General features: G+C 42.0%; 1 protein-coding gene across 1 annotated transcript in view; it reads left to right on the top strand.

Annotated features, from left to right (window-relative positions):
* LOC117265029 (IgGFc-binding protein-like) overlaps nt 1–12315 on the top strand; it is a 187510-nt gene that overhangs the window by 65702 nt on the left and 109493 nt on the right. Inside the window, exons 11-16 of the mRNA XM_033639411.2 lie at nt 4344–4491; nt 5430–5550; nt 5731–6063; nt 8239–8410; nt 10609–10706; nt 12184–12314. Of these exons, the coding sequence (XP_033495302.2) occupies nt 4344–4491; nt 5430–5550; nt 5731–6063; nt 8239–8410; nt 10609–10706; nt 12184–12314 (1003 nt within the window). The remainder of the gene's footprint in view (nt 1–4343; nt 4492–5429; nt 5551–5730; nt 6064–8238; nt 8411–10608; nt 10707–12183; nt 12315) is intronic.

The raw sequence follows: 12315 nt of genomic DNA on the forward strand, positions 1-12315 counted from the left end.
TTATTGCTGTGAGTTAAATGTGTTGTACGTCATTGTAAAGCGCTGTGTCACTGTTAGACAGTGCTGCATTGGGCCCAGCTTCACAAAGAAGCACCAAGCAGGAACTGGTGCTGTGCTGCACAATGTGGCATGGTTGTAAAACAACCCCGACCTCTATCCCCAAGCATTTTAGGCCAAAAGCTGCTGCTGTGTGCCAGCGTCTGGATGTGATGCATTGTTTTTGAAAACAAGACATATTTTAAGAAATCATTTGATTCAAGAAAATCAGGTTGTTTGTCAAACAGCTATGGCAACTGTATCCTCCATTTAGAGTGTTTATTTCAGACAGTCACTGAAACTGTCTGACAGTCAGCTTGAAACGTCCCTCAGTTTAACACTTCAATATCAGACCACCTCTTCTTGATTTCTGAAAGTCTGAGTTGGCAGCATTTACAGCATCTGCCACCAGCTGCTACTTCACTGCTTTTTTAGCCTTAGTAATGCCCATATTGAGTCCACCAAACAACGTTGTCTTTCTGTAATCAACCTCCCCAACAAGAACTTTAACTTCACATTGTGTGAAGTTTTGGTTTTTACCCTTTCTTGCTACATTTGCCGTGCTCCTCTTCCTGCAGTTTCTTGTCAATGAATATTAATATAGGGCATTTCACTGGCCATTTATAGGCACCTACGGGTGGGGCGAGGCACTCACTCACCTGCGCCAAATTTCGAGTTGAATGTGATTTATAAAAGGAAACCAGCATGGGACATGCGTGCGCACTGTGCTATAAATCAGGATATATTTGTGCATAAACACTTTCTGTGCTTTGTTTGTACATCGCCTTTAGTCACCTTTCCCGTGCACAGTTTTATAAATGAGGCCCCAGGTCTTTATCTAGATATAGGTGTAAGATATGTCAGGAGAGCATTATAAAGCCCCTTTTCTACTGAACAAAAAAAAAAACAGCTAACACCTGCTAACATCTGGCTTTTTAGTGTAATGGGAAAGGTTACAATCAACATTCGCACCCAGGTAAAATGGCTCTGCAATAGTCACAGGTATTTATCAGCTCTGGCTCCAACGGTATTGATGGAAACACAACAAGAGCAATGATGTGCCATAAAAAAGTACCGCCCAAGCAGCGCTCAAACATCGATTCAAATTTGTCTGCACCAAGTTTGAAAGACATACTGAATAAGTAAGAGATATGTAAAAAGAAGTAACCACCATAACATTTTCACAGGCCTCCATGTTGCTTTCTACTGTTTACTAACCTGTTTTCCAGCCTGTCTGTGAAGCCAAACGTGACAGACCAAAAACACCACACACACAGAAAGGCATACTCATATAGAGCTGTGTACACAGCTCTGGTCTACTGGCAGTGGGAAAAGAGTCTATAGACTATTTTTAGCCTGTTAATTGTAGAGCTGTGTGCAGTGTATTGATTGGCTCTGCCCCTCATTCCCTTTCTCACTCTCTCTCTCTCTCTCTCTGTGTTTGGACTGTCCACCATTGTTTGCTTTCTTGCTTCGGCTTTGTTTTTCTCAAAATAGATATGACGTCACATTACCCATAGATTACAACAATAAAAACAACATCTTCTTTACGCCTCCACATTTGAAATATATTGATTAAGAAAGGGATTAAATAATTGATTTAAAAAAAATTGTAACAAGAAAAAATGTCAAACACAAAAGTGTTTTTTTTTTTTGGTGCAGTCTTTACTTTAATTGTAGGTCAGAGGATACCAGTCGCTCTTTGCTGCCTTAGCAAGCTTCTTTGTTCTCCTTGTTGCTTATGGGTCTTTTCCACTGTAACTTTGGCTGTTCTGTGTCAAGCCATGCCGCGCCGATTTTCTTTTCCATTGTCAGTCTAGACACGCTGCGCCATGCCAAGCTGCACCAGAGATAGACCCTCTCCACAGTAGGTTCAAAAGCTGGGCCGCCCTTAAGCAGGTACCACTCGATGACCACAGCCAACCCCCGACAGCCCTGCTTCTCCCCCTCAAACAAGCTGTGTGTTACAACACTCTACTCACCTCTGTCTGCAGGAGACCAGAGAGAAAGGCGTTTTCCAGTCTGTGTGTTCAGCTCTCAATACTGTTGTAACTTCTAGCATTGTGGTTCAGAGGTTAGTTTTTTCTCCTGCGTCCTGTTTTTACTTTAGATATCTGCTGTACTTTACTGTTTCATGTTTGCTTTCATCCGTATTACAAGTTTTGTAAAGTTGCTGCTTGAAAACTCAACGTTTCCTTATTTTGCAGCTTCATAATAAAAGTTTTACATAACAAAATAATGAGGGACTTTTATTGTGAAGAATCTATAGGAAATTAAATGTGTGTATCACTGGATTAGCAGAACTTTGTTAAACTTGTAAAGTTCTTTTACCTGCCCTGCTGTGGAAAAACACATGGAGCAAAAATATCAGGGGACATTAGTCACGGATGAGACACTGATTTTAAACGCCATGCTCCAAGACAAGCGGTCATCAATTAAAGACACACCAGAGAGCCATGGTGGAGAAAAAGAGCCTTTTATGCTTTTGGCAGCAAAGTGAAAAAAAGCAGGGGCGGGCAGGTCCTCCTGCAGCAGTGACTCTCCTTTGTGGAACGTCTAGAGAGAAGAAAGAGTGAAAACAACAGGAGTTGCGCTTTTGTTGAGCAGGGTTTCATGCATAGGTGTGAAAAACAGTAAATTGTGAAATGTGTTCTTTTAGGATATCTTTGTCTGCAGGACAAAAGACCTAATCTGCCATTTTAGGTGGGCTGCGGTTACAGGAAATGCCCTACATTTCCCAGTAACAGTCCACACTAAATCACACTAATTAACAAATTTTCATCTGTGGAGTTCCAGTGTCCCAACAGTCTGAATTGGGGGTTATTCCACTTTTCAACCACATGTCTACTCCAACCAATATGTGCACATTGCTGTCCCCAAAGATTCTCCCGAGAATGGAATGACTTTGTTATGTTTGTTCTTTTCTTTTCTGCTTGTCATTGGAGCCTTTGTGAAAATGATTTCTACACACTTACAAACTGTCATTTCTGGTGATTTACAAGCACACACTTACTGATCATCATTTGAAAATCTCAACAGCTCTCTCCTCAAAACAAAAAGACAACTGGAATTTGTACCTAGGTTCACTGTAAACTCTGACGTGTTGATCTAACTGTTAAGATGGAGAAAAATAACTTCTGCAACATGATAGTCTGAGGTTTAAATCCGTGTCCTCACAGAGTTGGTGATTAAAACTAAACTTTCATCTCCGTCAGCGAAAACTGTTCTGAGTTTAGACTAACTTAGAGCACAGCTACACTCAAAGATAACTGAGCCTCCTACCTGCCTGTCAAACAGCATCATCCCATAAACCTTCTCCAGTCCTGACTGAGTGGAGTCCTGCGGAGATCAGCTGTGAAGTCTGGCAGCCAGTGGTTGCTTGCTCCTCTGCGATTCAGTGGCTAGCAAAACATCCTGGCGCAGACTATTTACTGGAGTTTGCCAACCTGTCACTCATGTGGCATTTGAAGATAATCGTAAGCACGGCTCTTCTCGGCTTTCAATGCCCGATAGTCCACCACTAACATTTTTGTCACAGATTTCTTCTTAGTTTTTATAATCAACGTCTGATTTTAGCTCATCATTGTCTTGTTTTCGTCATGGGAAAAAGGTCATTGATGAAATATTTTCATCATTTCACATTTTCTTCAGCAAAATTAATACTGGTCCACATGTGCGAACACTGTATAAAGCAAGTCTAGCTGCCTTTTTTTGGGCATGTTTTGCCTTTAATCGACAGGACAGTGAAGCGTGAAGAGAAAGAGGGAGAGACATGCAGCAAAGGACCCGGGCCGCTGCGGCAACAGCCTTGTACATGGGGCGCCTGCTCTACTGACACCCCGTCTAGCTGCCTTTTGACTTTCCAATTCTTGCTTTACTAGTAGTGAAACTAAAAATGGGATTTCTCTCTTGAGTTCACTGCTAAAGGAAAGGTCCTGGGATCATTGACATATTAAGTGTTCATCTACAGTGCTCTCTGACACAATGAGAATGTTTCTTCCACCACTTCCAGTCATGTTGATGTCTGAACTAGATGTGTCGTACGTTTTCATCATATACTTTGAACATGAACTGTGTTTACAGTGACTTTTTCAACTGTTACCTATGGTAAAAAAAATACAGTATGGCAATACAAATGTGACTTAGGATTGATCTGATGAATTCAAACTAATACACAAATGATCTTTAATAATCGTATGGTGTTGTGGTATTGGTTTAGATATAGAGTATTGGTATCACTGATAGGAACAATAAGCTCATAACATAACTTCTTTAATGATTAATGATCTCCACTTTTCCCTCCTCAGACCTCTCCTGTCCAAAAGGTAGCCATTATGAGGCATGTGGTTCACCCTGCCCTGCCTCCTGCACGTCCCTGGACATTGAAGAGCTGTGTAAAGGCCCTTGCGTGGAGGGATGCCAGTGTAATAAAGGAATGGTGCTTAGTGGAGACAGGTAACATATCTATGATGCTACGACTACTTATATGAAAATATAAAGTTGTTTCTTATAGGAAGATAAGCTTTATGGATAACCAAACAAACAGCCGTTAATAATTAAATATCTGATGACTTTTATGCATGATAAACAAAATGTTGCTAGGTTTATGTTGTGCTTTTCCATAATTATATCAAGAAGGAACCTTGGTTTGAATAGCTTTAAGTTTGGTGACCCATGGTCACAGATTGATCCATCAGAACAGGCTTTCCTAGGAGACACTGGCTCTTTGTGATCTCGACGAAACCAAAATATCTTGTAGTGCTTATGAAAACAGCCAGCAAGTTGCAACTATAGCTGTGGCTCTTTCTAAAGCCACTGCTATGGTTGTAGGTGCAGCTGTGACTGCTCTTTACAACATCATGGTAAGCCAGGAAAGCGATGCAACACCCAACACTTCAGCCATGATTTCAAGTGCAGTGCTTTAATTAAAAGTGACAAATGTTATCAATACCAGAGGAGTTGAGGAGACAGGCATAAGCCATCAGATATCACCCATTTAAATGGTAATCATTACAGGTGACTTACAGCTGATCATTTCATAATTGTAGTATAGCAGCCAGCAAATCCAGTCGCACAGTGGACACAGGCAGTCATTGTGGCTCAGCCGGAACTTTGGATCATTGCAAGTAAACAAAAGTTTCACAGATTTCCATTTGATAGGCTCCATAGAATCACTCATGTCATTTGGGTTGCAGGAGTAAATGCATCAAAATACATCTTCCCCTGTGAAATACTTGTGGACAACAGCAGAAGTCTGCTAATCAGCAACACCAACTAATTAGTTGGCTAAACCATAAAAGAGGAACATAGTCTTGGCTGTCTGTTTCATGTGTATGATGTACTGCATATTTAATTATTTCATGTTTGTTTTTTTGTTTTCGCATTTGTTTCAGATGTGTTCCTAAGTCTAGCTGTGGATGTCAGTATCAGGGCAGATATTATCCAGCAGCCACCACTTTCTGGGGCGATAACACCTGCACAACCATGTGTAAATGCCTTAAAGGGAAAGCCAAGGTTGGTGTGTAAGTGTATGTGTGTCATTTTTAAGCTCTAAGTATGCTCTATACAAAGACCCATGTGCTTTGAGGGTGTGTGCACTGCACACTGACTGCAGCAGTTGTGTGCCTTTCTTGTTTTACTTTCATCACTGTGAATTGATATTCTGTTCCATTCTGTTTTCTCCTTCTGGTATAGTGCAAATCGGTTACCTGTAAGAAGAATGAGCACTGTGCCTTAAAGGGAGGTGTTAGGGACTGCTACCCAACATCCTACGCAACATGCCAGGCCACTGGAGACCCCCATTACAAAAGCTTTGACAAACAGCGGTTTGATTTCCAGGGCACTTGTACCTATGTCCTGTCCCAAGTCATCAAGGGATCTGACCTGGACCTGGAACCATTCCGAGTACTGGTCCAAAATGACAACAGAGGGCGTAACAAGGCTGTGTCTTATACCAAGTCAGTCTCTCTTACTGTATTCTCTAACATCACTGTCAGCATGAGTCGTGCCAGACCAGGGATAATACTGGTAAGACATATGAACGCAATCACTGTAAATTCTCACAATGTTCACAGGTTTCACTGCATGCACAAAGTTTCATGGGTTTTTGAGTATATCAAGGGCTTAAAAAATGCATTCAAAGGCTAAAAGTAATTGGAGGCACTAAAGAGCCAACGTGCCAGCCTAAGTCCAACTGTAGCACCAAAATCAAAGTAATTTCTAATATAACCATGGGCACAAAGTTTTGTGAGTTTTTGTGCATCCTAAAGTTCACAAACATGTCTTCATATTATAATAAAGCATGAAATCAAAAGTGGCTGAACAACAAGGCGATTTTTTTTTTTAAAGTAACATGCTCTTAATGAGCACAATAATCGACTCAAATTTTGTGAACACCAAAAGAAGTTAATCCCAACCTGGTAGTGTGTTTGGGGGCACTATGAAACATGCGGGCTAAGCCCCAGCCCACTCACAGCAGAAATTTGTCATTTTCACCAGTTCTAACATGTGTGCCAATTTTTCAAGCATCCAACCTCAAAAATATGATTATGCAGCAGAGATGGGGGACTTAAGTCACATGACTTGACCTGCCAGTTGTGGGTTGAACGGGGGTCACAGACAGGAATACGGCGGACCACTATGGCCACCACCGCAAGATAACGGTTTACCGGCGACTGAGAAGCCCGGCTCCAGGTCCAATAATTTCCTCTTCGTAGGTGTCATGCTCCACAGTGACTGTTAGCACCCAGCCCACTGTGGGTCTATTAGGGAATGTACTAAAATATACCAACCGGGCTGCATGATGTGTGTGGTTTATGCACTGATAAGGGACTGTTCTTAACTTATCAGAGGAGGAGGGTTGCTGGTTGATTTTTATTTTATTTATTTATTTTATTTTGATCCCCCCTGGGGGGGGGGGATCAAATTTAGCCGAGTTCATCGGATGAACTTGGCTAAATTTTAAAAATCTAATCTAAGGGTCATACATTTTCCACCAGTCACTTCGAAAAGCTCAAGGAAAAATATTTGTGGCTACAGGGGGGATCAAAATAAAATAAATAAATAAAATAAAAATCAACCAGCAACCCTCCTCCTCTGATAAGTTAAGAACAGTCCCTTATCAGTGCATAAACCACACACGTCATGCAGCCCGGTTGGTATATTTTAGTACATTCCCTAATAGACCCACAGTGGGCTGGGTGCTAACAGTCACTGTGGAGCATGACACCAACAAAGAGGAAATTATTGGACCTGGAGCCGGGCTTCTCGGTCGCCGGTAAACCGTTATCTTGCGGTGGGCGGCCATAGGGCTCCACCGTAGTCCTGTCTGTGACCCCCGTTCAACCCACAACCGGGGTCTATTGCTCTAATAGTAGAGCAGTAGGCCCAATGTAGCTCTGTGTGTGTGTGCTGGGCCCTTACCACACACATGATGGAGGAGAGGGCGGCTCCAGAGGAGCCTTTGTATTTTGTTGTTTTCCTATTAAATGTGTTATTTAAAATTTTCACTGTGCTCCTAAATTTCTTTCTGTGCTCCTAAATTTTTAGCGTAGAGGTTAAGATAGAGCCCTGTTTGAACTCTGTTTTTAGCCTCATTGTAGCCTGTAGCTCTAACTGCCTCTGTGGGCACCGTGTTCACGTGTGCGCACTTGCGCGAGACCATGAGACATGGGCACCGCGTTCATGTGTGTGTGCTTGCTTTTGCTGGTCTCGCGCTGGCTGGTTGGTGCGGCCTGGACCCACATGTTTTTGTTGCCATTTGCGGAGCCTGGGCTGCCTAAAGAGACCGGACTTTTTCACAGCATATTCAGAGGACATGTAGCTAGCAGATCGTGAGATGTTTGCTGTATGTGACATATGATTTGACTTGTGACTTGCTTGACCTGAGCAATGACTCGACTTGACTCGCTTGACTTATAGCAGGGACTGGACTTGACTTGCTTGGTTCTCACCATAACTAACTTGGGACTTGCTTGAGACTTGAAGGTAAAGACCTGAGACTTGCTTGTGACTTGCACATGTGTGACTTTTCCCCATGTCTGTTATGCAGCAAAAAAAAAAGTCTCTACACAACAATAGGTACAAAGCCAGGCACGTTGGGCCCTGAAACTTTTCATACTTGTGCTTTAAATATAGTTTACTTAAATGTACTGTCATGGAATAACTAAATGTGATTTAACCCCCCCCCCCCCACACACACAGGTAAACAGTCAGTCAGTGAACCTGCCGTTCTCTTTAGAAGATGGCACGCTTTCCATGTACCGGTGTGGCTACTTTGGCGTTGTGAAAACATATTTCGGGTTGACGCTCAGGTTCAACTGGAACAGCCACGTCAGCTTGACTTTGCCCAGTTCATACTCTGCTGCTACAGGGGGTAAGTTGGGTGTGTCTTACTGGGGGTTGTTAAGTTTACTCAGCAGTGTTTTAGCAATGAGTATGACAGCAGCACTGTGGTTATAAAACAAACAAACATGCCGTTCAGCAGGAAATGCAGTTTATAGCAGCTTATGTCAGCAGTTTAAATACTGGGGCCTGTAATAGGAAGTAAGGTCACTGTTTTACCTAGCTATCTGGGGTAGATCACCATGGTAACCAGGATGAGTCACCATGGTAACCTGTGATGCATGAACTTCATTCTCCTTAGTTGAGAACTAATGTAACAGACAATACATAAAATAAATAACAATACACACCACAGTGCTAACACACAAGTCGCCAGAATAAAGTGTTGGCTTTGTACATTTCTGCAAATCACAGATATGTTACACTTGTATGTTTCATACATATGAGGCATTTAAGATTACATGTGTATGCAAGTTCCTAATCACGAGGAGGAGAGGTTGGTCAATGGTGTGATGCCGGCAGCTGGGTTAAGGCAACAAAACCAGGTATTTAAGGTCAAAATGTGATGTTTTCCTTACCAAGCGGTTTTTGTGCCTAACCTAAAAGCTATCTAAACAACACATTCTCTCCCCTCATCACATATCGGCATTTGGCCATTGACTGTCCACTACAACATATGACATGCATGGTACCCTGGCTGCTTTGGTTGTTGACATTCTGGGATGCCGTGTCAACTTCACCTTGTTACATGCATTTTTTTTAAAAAAAAAACCATTTCCATTTTCACAGGAAATATACGGTTTTCAATCAGTGTCTTTCAAATAAAATGCGTTACATTGGTACAATTATACCTTTTTTTTCTTCAACAACTAACCCTATGGTTATGTTTTACCAACACACACACGGTTGTGTTTAGGCAACAAAAGCATGTGGTTGGGTTAAGGAAAAAAAATCAGGGTTTGGCTCTACAATCTTACAGTAAGTGAACACTGGCCTCCTGGGTAAGAGTTGGTGGTTGTTGGACCCATCCACCACCCCTCACATCCGCCCAATTTACTTTATTGTCCTGCCATGTTTCCCCCGACGCCACCGGGCTCCATTAAACATGACCGCGTATCATGCCGTCAGTGTCTGACGCCGGAAGTCATTGACCCAGCGCCAGTATTTGACAACTTTGGAGTGAGTCCGGGTTGACCTAGAAACAACCATCAGAGCTGAGGAGTCTCTAATGCAGCTGTCAATCATGTCACTCACTGCTCGTTAATTGTGGTCTAACTTTTAAAGTAGGCAGCGCTGGTCAATTTCTCTCCTTAAATGTTTTCAGAGACAAATTTTACTGTAGCTGTAAAATGAGAAAGTTTGTGACTTGGCTGCTATGGAGACAGTCAACAGATGTACCCACCCAGCAGCCGGACCAACTTTCACATACTACAGCTAAAGAGCACACTAAAATATGTCTCTGAAAACATTTAAGGTGAAAAACAGACAGTACAGTGACAAAACCTCGAATCATATTTGACAGCAGCTCACGAGCAGTGATTGACATGATTGACTGCTGCATTAGAGACTCCTCGGGTCTGATTGTTTGTTTTAGTTCACATGCTGTAAGGCCATTAGAAATGCCACAAGGCGATAGAGTGGGCAGAGGAATATATGTATTTTTTTATCATTTGGTGCTTTCTGAATATAGTGACAGATTCAGCAAATATAACAAAAGTTATTTTGTGTAAAAGTTACCAACTATAGTGTTAACCACAGTGTTGTCACAACAAAACTCACTTGTCACAAAACTTTCATCAATAGGTGCACTTGTTTTGCTTAGTTTTTACTGAGGCTCTCTGGCACATCTTGTAGCCTTGCTATGTCTGTTCAAACATGGTCTCTGGTGTTGTATGTGAATTTCCTCCTTGATCTCTTTCATCCTACCTTCAGTTTTGATGCTAAGTTAGTCCAACAATATCCTGACTCCATCTCTGTAGTAAGGCAAATTGTGATTTGTGATATTGGGCTTTATAAATAAAATTGATTGATTGATTGAACAAAGAGACATGAGATTAATATTTCTCTTCTAACTTCACTCTTGAAAAGAAAGCAAATATGTGTATTTGAAAAAAATACTGAACCTTTCTTTTAACAGTGGGATTCAAATTATGGTGAAAAGTTGCAGGAATGCAACTGAAGTGTTTATCTAATGTGTGACTGCTGTGGTTCTTGCTTGTCTCTCTTTAGGCTTGTGTGGAAATTACAATGGAAAACCTGGTGATGACTTAATGAAACCTGATGGCACCCAGGCTAAACACATTAATGCATTTGGACACAGCTGGAAGGTTTGTATGAGCTGAGACTGGGGCCAGGAGTATCCTAAACAAACCTGTAGTGGAAAAACCCATCAGGTCATATACTATAGAAGCACAAAGCAAGTACATACTCTCCATGCACATGTTAAGTCTGTGGCTCCTTCTCCAGCTCAATACAGCAGACAGAATAGTGTGTGCATGTGTGGTGGACAGGAGGGTAGGAGAACAAAAGTCATGCATAAAAACATCCCTGGACCTTCATCAAGCAGTCAAGGAAAGGTTAACATTTGTTAAAGTCTTAAAAGAATAGTCGTATGTGCATATGTGCATTGAAAGGTTCATTGGTTGCTCTAGTTACGACAAATCAATCTGATTGGACAAGAGTTTAACAGCAGTTTAGCAGCACTGAGACTTTTAATTATGCATTTATCACTCTGCTTTGCAGGTGTTCTGAGCATTTAATAATGGTAATCGTTAATTTGCCTACATTAAAGGGATAGTGCACCCAAAAAATGAAAATTCAGCCATTATCTACTCACCCTCATGCCTAGGGAGGCTGAGGCTGGTGAAGTTTTAGAGTCCTCACATCGCTTGTGGAGATCCAAGGGGAGAGGGGGTAGCAGCACAACTCCACCTAATGCAGGCTGACAGTGCCCCAGATTAAAACGTCCAAAAACATAATTGAAACCACAAAATATCTCCATACTGCTCGTCCGTAGTGATCCAAGTGTCCTGAAGCCCCGACATAAGAAGTTGTTTGGAAAAACGTCATTTGAACTCTGTTTTTAGCCTCATTGTAGCCTGCAGCTCTAACTGCCTCTCTGTGGACCGCACTCACGTGTGTGCGCTTGCGCACGAGACCAGTGAAAGCACGTGAACACACATGAAGACAGTGCCCATGTCTCACGGTCTCGCGCAAGCGCACACATGTGAGTGCGGTGTACAGGGAAGCAATTAGAGCTACAGGACAAGCAGTATGGAGATATTTTGTGGTTTCAATTATGTGTTTTTGGACGTTTGAATCTGGGGCGCCATAGACTCCATTAAGTGGAATTGTGTTGCTACCCCCTCTCCCCTGGGATCTCCGGAAGTGATGTGAGGACTCTAAAACTTCACCTGAGCCTCCCTCGACATATGGGTGAGTAGATAATGGCTGAATTGTCATTTTTGGGTGCACTATCCCTTTAAGGGTCTTGGTAACAAATTTTGCACCACAAGGAGGGACATATTCCCACAAATAACATTTGAGTTAAATAATGAATGGTATTTAGAAAAGGATGAAGGGACTGAAAGAAGTCTGGACACTTAGATGTAAATCTCCAGATGTGCTCATATGACATCAGAAGAGGACGCTATGTACCAATTAAGCTGTTAACTTATCCGCTTCACACGTATGCCACCAAAGCAATAGACTTGTTTCATATATATATATATATATATATTGCTAAAAAACCTCTTCATATGTTCACAGATTTACATATTAATTTATTTATGTCATTTAACCCAGGCAGGAGGAGATGCTGGCTGCACCAGTGACTGTCCTGGTGGTAAATGTCCTGAATGTGAGCCTGCACTACTACTAAAATACCAACAGCGGCACTACTGTGGTATCATTTCTGACAAGCTTGGACCATTTAGG

The sequence above is a fragment of the Epinephelus lanceolatus genome, chromosome 10, assembly GCF_041903045.1.
Source record: "Epinephelus lanceolatus isolate andai-2023 chromosome 10, ASM4190304v1, whole genome shotgun sequence".
In the NCBI taxonomy this organism is placed as follows: domain Eukaryota; kingdom Metazoa; phylum Chordata; class Actinopteri; order Perciformes; family Serranidae; genus Epinephelus; species Epinephelus lanceolatus.